Source organism: Gopherus evgoodei, chromosome 9 (assembly GCF_007399415.2).
Source record: "Gopherus evgoodei ecotype Sinaloan lineage chromosome 9, rGopEvg1_v1.p, whole genome shotgun sequence".
Lineage (NCBI taxonomy): Eukaryota > Metazoa > Chordata > Testudines > Testudinidae > Gopherus > Gopherus evgoodei.
In genome coordinates this window covers 46,410,862-46,423,061 of record NC_044330.1, presented here as the reverse complement: position 1 = coordinate 46,423,061, position 12,200 = coordinate 46,410,862, and the positions used below count along the sequence as shown (strand labels likewise).

The window sequence follows — 12,200 nt, the reverse complement described above, 5'->3', positions numbered from 1 at the left end:
TACTCATTGCATTCACTGACACTCAGTACTACTTTAAAGGTAAAATTATAAAAGGAAGATCTGCCTATTTCAGTTATTTATTTTTTTATCACAACTGAATCTAAAATGATAGCACCATAGAGTAACAACTATATTTTTTGCTCAAACATGAGAATTCAAGAATAGTCCAGAAGGAAGACAGGCAGTCCTTAAGAAAGAAGTATGAAACAAAAAAGTTTACCAACCTGAAGATCCTGCGGGTTCAGACATGTTGCTTTCATCATCTTCAACTCAGCTTCCTCCTGAGAAGGAACACTTCTCATGATGTTGTTTCATTCGGGCAACCAGGCGTTGCATTTCTTTGTTGCGCTGTTTGCATTTTGCACACGTGTCTGTCTTACCCACAGGTAGAGGAACTTCATTAAAAGACTTTTAATTAATACATTAGAAGCAAGAGGAAGACCAAGGACAGGGTAGGCCCATTGCTCAGTGAGGAGGGAGAAACAGTAACAGGAAACTTGGAAATGGCAGAGATGCTTAATGACTTCTTTGTTTCGGTCTTCACTGAGAAGTCTGAAGGAATGTCTAACATAGTGAATGCTTATGGAAGGGGGTAGGTTTAGAAGCTAAAATAAAAAAAGAGCAAGTTAAAAATCACTTAGAAAAGTTAGATGCCTGCAAGTCACCAGGGCCTGATGAAATGCATTCTAGAATACTCAAGGAGTTAATAGAGGAGGTATCTGAGCCTCTAGCTATTATCTTTGGAAAGTCATGGGAGACAGGAGAGATTCCAGAAGACTGGAAAAGGGCAAATATAGTGCCCATCTATAAAAAGGGAAATAAAAACAACCCAGGAAACTGCAGATCAGTTAGTTTAACTTCTGTGCCAGGGAAGATAATGGAGCAAGTAATTAAAGAAATCATCTGCAAACACTTGGAAGGTGGTAAGGTGATAGGGAATAGCCAGCATGGATTTGTAAAGAACAAATCATGTCAAACCAATCTGATAGCTTTCTTTGATAGGATAACGAGTCTTGTGGATAAGGGAGAAGTGGTGGATGTGGTATACCTAGACTTTAGTAAGGCGTTTGATACAGTCTCGCATGATATCCTTCTCGATAAACTAGGCAAATACAATTTAGATAGGGCTACTATAAGGTGGGTGCATAACTGGCTGGATAACCGTACTCGGAGAGTAGTTATTAATGGCTCCCAATCCTGCTGGAAAGGTATAACAAGTGGGGTTCCGCAGGGGTCTGTTTTGGGACTGGCTCTGTTCAATATCTTCATCAACGACTTAGATGTTGGCATAGAAAGTACGCTTATTAAGTTTGCAGACGATACCAGACTGGGAGGGATTGCAACTGCTTTGGAGGACAGGGTCAAAATTCAAAATGATCTGGACAAATTGGAGAAATGGTCTGAGGTAAACCGGATGAAGTTCAATAAAGACAAATGCAAAGTGCTCCACTTAGGAAGGAACAATCAGTTTCACACATACAGAATGGGAAGAGACTGTCTAGGAAGGAGTATGGCAGAAAGAGATCTAGGGGTCATAGTGGACCACAAGCTTAATATGAGTCAACAGTGTGATACTATTGCAAAAAAAGCAAACTTGATTCTGGGATGCATTAACAGGTGTGCTGTAAACAAGACACGAGAAGTCATTCTTCCGCTCTACTCTGCGCTGGTTAGGCCTCAACTGGAGTATTGTGTCCAATTCTGGGCACCGCATTTCAAGAAAGATGTGGAGAAATTGGGGAGGGTCCAGAGAAGAGCAACAAGAATGATTAAAGGTCTTGAGAACATGACCTATGAAGGAAGGCTGAAAGAATTGGGTTTATTTAGTTTGGAAAAGAGAAGACTGAGAGGGGACATGATAGCAGTTTTCAGGTATCTAAAAGGGTGTCATCAGGAGGAGGGAGAAAACTTGTTCACCTTAGCCTCTAATGATAGAACAAGAAGCAATGGGCTTAAACTGCAGCAAGGGAGATTTAGGTTGGACATTAGGAAAAAGTTCCTAACTGTCAGGGTAGTTAAACACTGGAATAAATTGCCTAGGGAAGTTGTGGAATCTCCATCTCTGGAGATATTTAAGAGTAGGTTAGATAAATGTCTATCAGGGATGGTCTAGACAGTATTTGGTCCTGCCATGAGGGCAGGGGACTGGACTCGATGACCTCTCGAGGTCCCTTCCAGTCCTAGAATCTATGAATCTATGAATTCCCAAACTGGGTCTCTTTTACGGCCTGCTTCCATTATAGGTTTTTCCTTCTCATGAGAGAATGGTATGGTAGATCTCAAATCAGTGAAGGCTACACTCAGAAAGAACTCAATACTTCTGGAATATGCTGCTTAAACAGTTTCACTTTTGTTTTTACTGCCTGTCCCTCCCTTTTCACATATATCTCCAGACTTCTTCTTGTCCAGATCTGTTCTGCACCCAACAATCTTCTATTCATCGAACTTTTTGAAACTTTTCACTTTTAGAGAGAGGTAAGGGATTGACTCTGTGTATACAAATTTGCAGAGGGACAATAGGGTTGAGGTCTGTTATTTCTGACCTCTATAGGTTATTTATTTTTATTTAAAAACATTTTTGCTGTTAACAAGCATGTTATCTCTGGAGACACAAATCCACAGTTTGAGAACTGCAAAACTAAGCATCTCTGATGGTATCTTCTAGACTGAGCATTAAGTCCCATTGGGTAGATAGAAAGATTAACCTAAATAATCTATACAGAAGCCCATGGAACCCCATAAGATTGGGTCCCTAATCCATGAACTATTGGAACTCATTTACAAAGTATTTCTTAAACATTACATGACTATATTGTCTCATATTATAGAATTAGAATTTATAATCCCTGTTCCATGATGAGATATCTTTGAGCTATAATGCATCTTAATTAAAACTATCTTTAGATAGTTTTTTTCCTCAAAAAGCATTTTATCAAAAAAATCCGATTTAAATAAAAAAATCCATTTTTTTAAATCATTGATTTTTATCCATCCTATCTCAAAATGACTATCTTCCCAAATGTAAAATATCTTTCTCATTTCAGCAATCAGACAGTGGAACCGAGAGGGGGACATATGCATGAACCATGTAGAGGAAAATAGCCAGTGTTGTGTACATGCCTCATAGCATATAAATCTTAGAGATTTCCTTTCCAATGGCCCATCCATGCAGTGGTGCTCAAAGAAGTCTAAAGAGTGTAGGAAAAGTCATTGAAATATTTCCCAACATTAAAAAACCATTTGCTCAGCATATTATTCTGAAAGGTTTGCACAATGGGATGTATTTCTCGTGTATTTTCATGTTTGAAAATATTAATTAATATTAGCAATTCTTAGAATCATAGAACTGGAAGGACCTCAAGAGGTCATCTAGTCCAGTCCCCTGAACTCATGGCAGGACTAAATATTATCTAGACCATTTCAGAAGTAGACTGAGAGGTAGACTCAGCAAACATCATTATCGGATGTATTAGCAGGAGTACTGTAAGCAAGACACAAGAAGTAATTCTTCTACTCTACTCCATGCTCATTAGACCTCAAATGGAGTATAGAGTCCAGTTCTCGGAGACACATTTCAGGAAAGATGAGGACAAATTGGAGAAAGTTCAGAGAAGAGGAACAAAAATGATTAAAGGTCTAGAAACATGATCTATGAGGGAAGATTGAAAAAATTGGGTTTGTTTAGTCTGGAAAAGAGAAGACTGAGAGGGGACATGAAAACAGTTTTCAAGTACACAAAAGGTTGTTACAAGGAGGAGGGAGAAGAATTGCTCTTCTTAACCTCTGAGGATAGGACAAGAAGCAATGGGCTTAAGTTGCAGCAAGGGAGGTTGTAGAATCTCCATCACTGTAGATTTTTAAGAGCAGGTTAGATAAACACCTGTCAGACTGCCTTGTTGAAATGTAATGTTTTATGAGACAACAGAATGAGATCCAGTGTCAAAAATAGCTGATAATATCCTTCTCAATACTGACTTAACAATTTAGAGAAAAACTTTACTTTTTAGTATTAATTATCTTGGAGAGATTTATTAGAATTCTTTCAGTCTAAGTTATAATTAACAAAGGATCTGTTGTCTTAAAGTGTAGGAAAGTGGTTATTTAGATTAAAATGCAAGCCTTGCCTCTTTGATTAGACTTTTCTCCAGCAGTGACATCTTCTAAGGAACAACCTACAACTAGCAAATAGAAGGCAAGAGCAAACAAACATGCACATCAGAAACAGGAGGCTTTGAAAATTGTCATCTAGGAAACAGATCTCTCCAATTTTTGTATAGCATGAAGATACCACAGTAATAGGTGCCTTATCTGAGATAGATCATGGAAGACTGTACTTTGTAGAGGGTTGGGAGAAGACTGGTGTAGATCATTATGGTACATGGTATTTTGGGGGAGCGTTTGGAAGAGATTATTGTTTAGGGAGACTACACTTCATAAGAGATGTACGTCCTCTACACAGTGACCAAGAACATCTGAAAACCTCTATCTACTTAAATTTGTATAATCACAGATGAGTCTACATCAGATGTATAGGATGTGACATTTTCCGTGGTCGTCTGCAGAGGCATATGTCAGTATCCAGCATCTCTTATTTAATAACTTCCTTAGTCAAAGATACATTGGTGTTTTTCTGTCTTTTTTCATATTTTAAAGGTGGAAGAATTAACAGCCGTGATGTGTGGATTTATAACTCTCAGCTTAACATTTGGATCAGAGTTGCTTCCCTAAACAAAGGCAGATGGCGTCATAAAATGGCTGTCCTTCTTGGTAAAGTAAGAGAAATAATTCATTACTTATTATAGCTAATACATTTCCCAACTATAAGCAAAACTTAAATGTAAAACCAGGTGTAACTATTTAGAGTTAGACTGCATTCCCCATCAACTCGTATTGCTTTTAATAACCAATTAATGATGGGCTCAGTCAGGTTGGCAATGTCCATAGAAGTTAAACTGATGTTTCCTAACCTTTGATTCTTCTTCGGGTGCTTGTTCATGTCAATTCCAATCAGGTGTGTGCACGCAGCATGCACAGTCATCGGAAAGTTTTCCCTTAGAAGCTCCCGTTGGGTTGGCTGTGGAGCCCCCTGGAGTGACACCTTCATAGCGCTCAATATATGACCCTGCCGACCAGGCGTCTCCTCAGTTCCTTCTTACCACCAGTGACAGTCGTTGGAACTGCAGTCGCTTGCTTAGCAAGTGCTTCCCTTAGCGTTCTTTCATATAGGTAGCTTAGCCTAGTTTAATTGTAGTTAGTCTTAGTTGTTAGTGTATATATTGTATATAGTGAGGTTTGGGAGCAGGGTTTCCATAATCCCCAAACCTCTCCTTCCCCCCCACCCCTCTTTGGGCTCCAAGGCATGCCACGAGCCCAAGGCTTTAAACCCTGTGGAACCTGCAGCAAGCCTATGCCAGTGAGTGACCCCCACAACTCATGTCTGAAGTGTCTAGGGGAGGCACACCAGACAGAAGGGTGCAAGATCTGCAGGGCTTTCCACTCCAGAACTAAAAAGGATTTCCGATTGAGGCAGTTGCTTATGAAATCCGCCTTTCATCCCCAGTCTACTGTGGACCGCCCCGGCATCGGTACGTGACACAGTGCCCAGGAAGGACTCTAGTCTAAGAGACCTTCGGCACCAGCGCTCTCCGGCACTGCAGGATGCACAGACAACCCGGCACCACTCGCATTCACCAGTGCCATACAGGCTGCAAAGAAAAGCCAACAGAGCACGTTCCCTGTGCAGAAAACAATGGGATCTGCAGGCACGATACCAGGGCGTCCCATGAAGGAGCTCTCGGCGTCCAGGCAGCAAGAATGGGTTCCATCAACTTCATTTCCCACAAGGAGACTGTTGAGTCTGGTGCACATCAACTCCCGGGATGGGCAGTGCCAAGTGGAGGAGTTGGAATTACCCTCCACCCTGGACATGTTTGAATCCACCAGAGACTTAACAGCAATGATGACTCCTCAGCCCCTGGTGATCAGAGATAAGCCCCCGGTGTCGCCGCAACTATCGCCATGTAGAGGCAAGCTGGCCATGATGCGGCTGTCTCCCTCTCCTGCCCGGCACCGACAAGAGAGCAGCAGTGAACTCCGGCTCCAAGAGATAACCGACACCGACTCTCGGCACCAATCCCTTGGCACTGGACCCTCGACATCGGTTCCCAATGCCGGATTCCCAGTTTTGGTCCCTGGCCCGGGCATCTCGACACCGGTCCCCTGCATCATCGGCACAAGTCCGTGGCGCAGTACCATGCGGCACCACCATGGTCATCTCTGTCGAAATCCGTGTCTTCAAACTCAGATGGTGACTCATACTATTCCAGTCGCAGCGGGCATAGATCCAACAAGCAACGGAGGGAGGCACCAAAGGCATGGCAACCCCAGTGTCAGCCTCCGGCGCAATGGCCTTTTTGGACCCCCTGGGCTTACCATCAGGCCCAGGGCTCCCGTTCGGTGGCCTTGGAGCACTGACCACCCCAGCCAAAGATCAGCCTACGCCCCATGGTTCCGAGGCGACCTTGGCACAAGCCCCACAGACAACGCAGGTCACAACCAAGGCAACTCTGAGGCACAACCCATTGCAAGGCCAGGCTGCGGTTGCCACAAAGGCCCCAGAGGCTGAACAGGAGGAGATCAGGGAGTAAAAGGGTCAGGAGGATCCTGTGCCACCTCTGATCTCCTCATCTTCATATTCAGATGAAGTGATGGCGGGAGCTTCAACCTTGGACCCTTTCCCATTTGACCACAGGGCCTACCAGGACTTTCTACAAAGGACTGCCTGTAACATGGATTACAGGCTGAGGAGATGGTCAAACCCGAAGTCCCCAAGGTCAACCTCCTTGCACCAGAGGGACCATCCAGGGTTGCTCTGTCACTAATAAAAACTATCCAGAGCAATATTAAGACTCTGTGGCAGATCCCTGCCTCAATCCTGCCCACCGCCAGGGGCTAGAGCACAAGTACTCCGTTCTCTCCAAGGGATACGAATACCTGTTCTCTCACCTGCAACCATGCTCTCTCGTAGTATCGGTGGTGAATGAGAAAGAGAGACAGGAGCAGCAAGAATTGGCCCCTAAATCCAAGGCGTCAAAAAGGATGGACCTTTTTGGCAAGAAAATCTGCAGAACTGGGGGCCTGCTGCTGAGGATAGTTAACCAGCAAGCACAACTTCAACTCGTGGGCCTCCATATTGAAGCATAAGGAGCTGATTCCACCAGACTCCATAGATGAGTTCTGGGCTATCACTGCTGAAGGGAAGGCAGTGGTGTGAAGCCCTCTCCAGGCTTCATTGGACTTGGCAGGCTCAGCTGCCTCCATCCTTTCCTCAGGAGTAGCCATGAGGAGGAACTCATGGCTATAAGCAAACCTTCATCTGGCTCTAAAAAGGCCTTTTGAAGGGATGCCCGAGGACTGCACATCCACTATGACATTGGATCCTTCCCCCTCTTCTTATGAATCGCCTATCCCACTTTTACTGTGCATGGTCTCAAATAACATCAGACTGCTAGGTTCTTTGCATGTTAGAAGTGGGATATTCTCTCCAATTCTGCTGCTCCCCTCCCTCCCACCTCCCTTCCCTGTCTCTCTTCAGGGACCCTTTACATGAGCAACTCCTTATCCAGGAGGTGCAAGTGCTCATTGCAACAGGGGCAGTGGAGATTCCTCAGGAGCTAAGGGGCAAGGGATTCTGTTCCCATTATTTCCTGATCCCCAAAGCCAAGGTATGTCTCAGACCCATCCTAGACCTGCGAGGACTCAACAAATTAATGATAAAGTTGAAGTTCCACATAGTCCCCGAGGGACTAGTACACTGTCCTCAACATGAAAGATGCGTATTTTCACATAGCCATTCGACCAGCACACAGACGATTTCTCTGGTTTGCAGTCGACCAAAAACATTGTCAGTTTGCAGTCCTCCCCTTCGGCCTGTCAACAGCCCCCAAGTGTTCACCAAGTGCATGTCCAACATAGCAGCCTTCCTTCGAAAGAGGCAGGTGCAGGTATACCCATACCTCGACGACTGGCTGTTCAGGGACCTCACCAGGAAAAACATGGAGTCTCAAGTCGAATTAGTCAGATATACTTTCAACAGAATGGGTCTCCTCCTCAATGTGAACAAGTCAACCTTGTCACTGACCCAAAGAGTAGAGTTCATCGGGGCGCTGCTGGACTCGGTACGGGCAAGAGTGTTTTTGTCAGAGAACTGATTCCAGGTCATGACAGACATTATTCAAGGCCTCAGGCAATTCCCGACCACCACAGCATGGAGATGCCTGAGTCCTCAGCTACATGGTAGCCTGCACTTACATGGTCCTCCATGCCAAATTGAGGCTCAGGCCACTCCAGGCGTGGCTCACTTCGGCCTGCCGCCGGGACACAACAGTCTGGATGTAGTGGTCATGGTGCCTGGGCAAGTACTTGAGTCCCTCCAGTGGTGGCTTAACCCCAGGGCAGTCTGCGAGGGAGTTCCATTCTACAGCCCCTAGCCTCCTTAGCCCCTGTAACAGATGCGTCAGCTCTGAGATGGGTTGCGCATTTGGGAGACCTACAAACACAGGGTCTTTGGTCACAGGAGGAGCTTCCCCTTCTTATCAGCAACAAGAAGCTCAGGGCAGTATGTTTAGCATGCCAAACCTTGTGGCCCTAGCTACAAAGTCAGTGCATGGCAGTGATGATGGACAACACCACTGCTATGTTTTACATCAACTAGCAGGGTGGATCCTGTTCCTCTCCCCTATGTCGAGAAGCCCTCCAACTATGGGAGTTCTGCATAGTCCATTCCATTTACCTCGAGGCATCCTATCTCCCAGGAGTGGAGAACAAACTAGCAGATTACCTCAGCAGATCGTTCCGAAATCACGAGTAGTCCATCTGTCTGGATGTCATACACTCCATCTTCCAAGGGTAGGGGTTTCCCTTGATTGATCTGTTCACCACCAGGAACAACATGAGGTGTCCAATGTTCTGCGCCTTCCAGCATCATTGTCCTGGCTCAATCACGGACACGTTTCTGCTTCCCTGGAGAGGCCACCTGTTGTAAGCCTTTCGCCCGATCCCTCTCATGCACAAGGTACTTCTCAAGATCCGCAGGGACAGAGCGGACATAATTCTGGTGGCCCTAACGTGGCCCTGAAAACAATGGTACACCACACTCCTGGAACTGTATGTGGACACTCCAATCGAGTTACCACTGCATCCTGATCTGATCACTCAGGACCACGGTCGCTTTCACCACTTGGACTTCCAGTCCCTCCATCTCACAGCCTGAAGCTTCATGGTTAAACCCCATGGAGCTTCTGTGTTCAGAACCAGTAAGGGAGGTCCTACTTGGCAGTAGGAAACCATCTACTAAAGCCACATCTAGCTAAGTGGAAAAGGTTCACTTGCTGGTGTCCCCAGTAGCATACACCTCCACTACAGGCGTCTATACCACTCATTCTGGAGTAAACTTCTGTACCTGAAACATCAAGGACTGGCAGCGTCTGTCATAAACAGATGGTTAAGGATTAATGTCTCTTTTACCTATAAAGGGTTAACTAGCAGTAAACCTGGAACACCTGACCAGAAGACCAATCAGGAGACAAGATACTTTCAAATCTCAGTGGAGGGAAGACTTTGTTTGTGCTTCTTGGGTTTTTTTTTCTGTGTGTTCTCCCTGGGTTCTGAGAGGGTCCAGACATGTAAGCAGTTTCCTCCAATCTTTCTGAAAAAAGTCTCTTCTGTTCAAATTAGTAAGTACCAGTTAGAAAGGCGGTTTAGTCTTTTTGTTTGTTTTCTTTATTTGCAAATGTGTATTTTGCTGGAAGGATTGTATTTATGCTGGGGGGAGGACTCTCCCTAGTGTCTATAAGCTGAAAGACCCTGTAACATTTTCCAACTTGATTTTACAGAGCCAATTTTTACTTTTTCTTTCTTTTATTAAAAGCTTTTCTTTTTAAAAGACCTGATTAATTTTTTTCCCCTTGTTAAGGATCAAGGGAATTGAGTCTAAACCCACCAGGGAGTGGTGAGGGGAAAGGAGGAGGGGGAAGGCGAATTTCCCTTTGTTTTAGATTCACGAAGCTTAAATCTATCTATCTCTCCAGGATAGCCCAGGGAGGGAAGGCCTGGGAGAGGACACAGTGAGGGAAGGGTTTATTTTCCCTTGTGTTAAGATTCAAGGAATTTGGATCTTGTTTCATCAGTGAGTTGGTGAAGCCTCTCCAGACGACCCAGGGAAGGAAAGTCTAAGAAGGGGAAGGGGGGGGTGGGAATAGTCAGTTCCTCCTTGTTTTAAGATCCAGGGAGTCTGGGTCTTGGGGTCCCCTGGGAAGGTTTTGGGGGGACCAGAGTGTACCAGGCACTGCTAGTCCTGGTTGGTGGCAGCCCTATCATATCTAAGCTAGTAATTAAGCTTAGAGGAATTCATGCTGCTACCCCATTTTTTGGATGCTAAGGTTCAGAGTGAGGGTTCATACCATGACAGCGTCATTCATCAAAGTACATCTCACTGCTATCTCAGCCTTCGATCTGGGAGCATCTGGCCGATTGGTATGTGCTAACCCCATGGTAGGCCATTTTCTCAAGTGTTTGGAACGCCTGCATCCTCAGCAGACAGCCTGTCCCAGTGTGGAACCTCAGTCTTGTTCTCTCCAAATTAATGGGGCCCCCTTTTGAGCCAATAATGACTTTCTCCCGTTTCTATCTATCGTGTTAGGTAGACTTCCTGGTGGCCATCACATCAGCTAGGGGAGTGTCAGAGCTAAAGACTCTTACCTCCGATCCATCCTACACGATCTTTCACAAGGATAAGGTGCAACTCAGGCCTCACCCAGCCTTTCTTCCCAAGGTAGTGTCACTCTTTCATACTAGCCAAGACATTTTTCTACCTGTCATCTATCCTAAGCCTCATGCTAGTAGTCAGGAGCAGAGACTATACTCATTGGACGTTCGGCAAGCACTATCATTCTACATCGAGCGCACTAAGCCGTTCAGGAAATCGAACCAGCTCTTTATAGCGGGAGCAGACAGGATGAAAGGACTCCCGGTCTTATCTCAAAGAATATCTTCCTGGATCACATCTTACAGCCGCACATGCTACAAGCTGGCCAAGGTCCCAGCCCTGGCACTTACGACATATTCGACGAGGGCACAGGCCTCGTCAACAGTGTTCCTGGCCCAGGTCCAGATACAAGAAATTTGCAGGGAAGCAATGTGGTCCTCGGTGCATATGTTCACCACTCATTATGCTGTTATCCAGCATGCCAGAGTTGATGCAGCATTCGGCAGAGCAGTGCTCCAATCAGTGTTCCCTTAACTCCGACTCCACCTCTGGGGTGGAGCTTGGGAGTCACCTGATTGGAATTGACATAAACAGGCACTCGAAGGAGAAAAAATGGCTACTTACCTTCTCGTAACTGTTGTTCTTCAAGATGTGTTGTTCATGTCCATTCCAATGCCCACTCTCCTACCCCTCTGTCGGAGTAGCCGGCAAGAAGGAACCAAGCAGGGGCTGGGTTAGCAGGGTCATATACTGAGTGCTGTGAAGGTGCCACTCCAGGGGAAAAGGGAAAAAACTTTCTGACAACTGAGCATGTGACGCACATACACCTGATTGGAATGGACATGAACAACAAATGGAGCGCTGTTCTGGTACATTGTGGAAGATCTAAAAGAAGATAATTGTTATGGGTACAACTGAGCAGCCAATTACACCTCTTCATAAACACACAGGTTAAGCATGTGTCCAACAATGATTTGGTACATAAAATAAAACTGGGCCTTTGACATCTTTTATCTGCAAATCCTTCACTTATGCAGTCACTAACTCAAATTGATTGTGACTTTAGCAGAATATCTGGGCCTTTTTATTTAATAATCTGCATGTATATTGAACATTTAAATCAAAATATAAATCAGTAAAGAAACTCTTATTCTTGCTGCAATTCCAAAGGCCTTGTCATAAACAGATGGTTAAGGGTTAATGTTTCTTTTACCTGTAAAGGGTTAAGAAGCTCAGTAAACCTGGCTGACACCTGACCAGAGGACCAATAGAGGGACAAGATACTTTCAAATCTTGGTGGAGGGAAGTCTTTGTTTGTGCTTTTTGTTTGGTTCATTGTTCGTTCTCGGGACTGAGAGAGATGGGACATCATTCCAGGCTTTCCCTATCTTTCTGAATCAGTCTCATGTCAAGGTTTTTTCCCCCACTTTGAACT

The 12,200-nt window shown here is 44.9% G+C and overlaps 1 protein-coding gene across 7 annotated transcripts in view; it reads left to right on the top strand.

Annotated features, from left to right (window-relative positions):
- The window catches only part of KLHL24 (kelch like family member 24), a 54,987-nt gene that overhangs the window by 25,829 nt on the left and 16,958 nt on the right, over positions 1 to 12,200 (top strand). For all 7 annotated transcript variants that reach the window (XM_030575197.1, XM_030575199.1, XM_030575200.1 and 4 more), the window contains one exon: positions 4,654 to 4,772. In XM_030575197.1, coding sequence (XP_030431057.1) covers positions 4,654 to 4,772 — 119 coding nt within the window. The remainder of the gene's footprint in view (positions 1 to 4,653; positions 4,773 to 12,200) is intronic.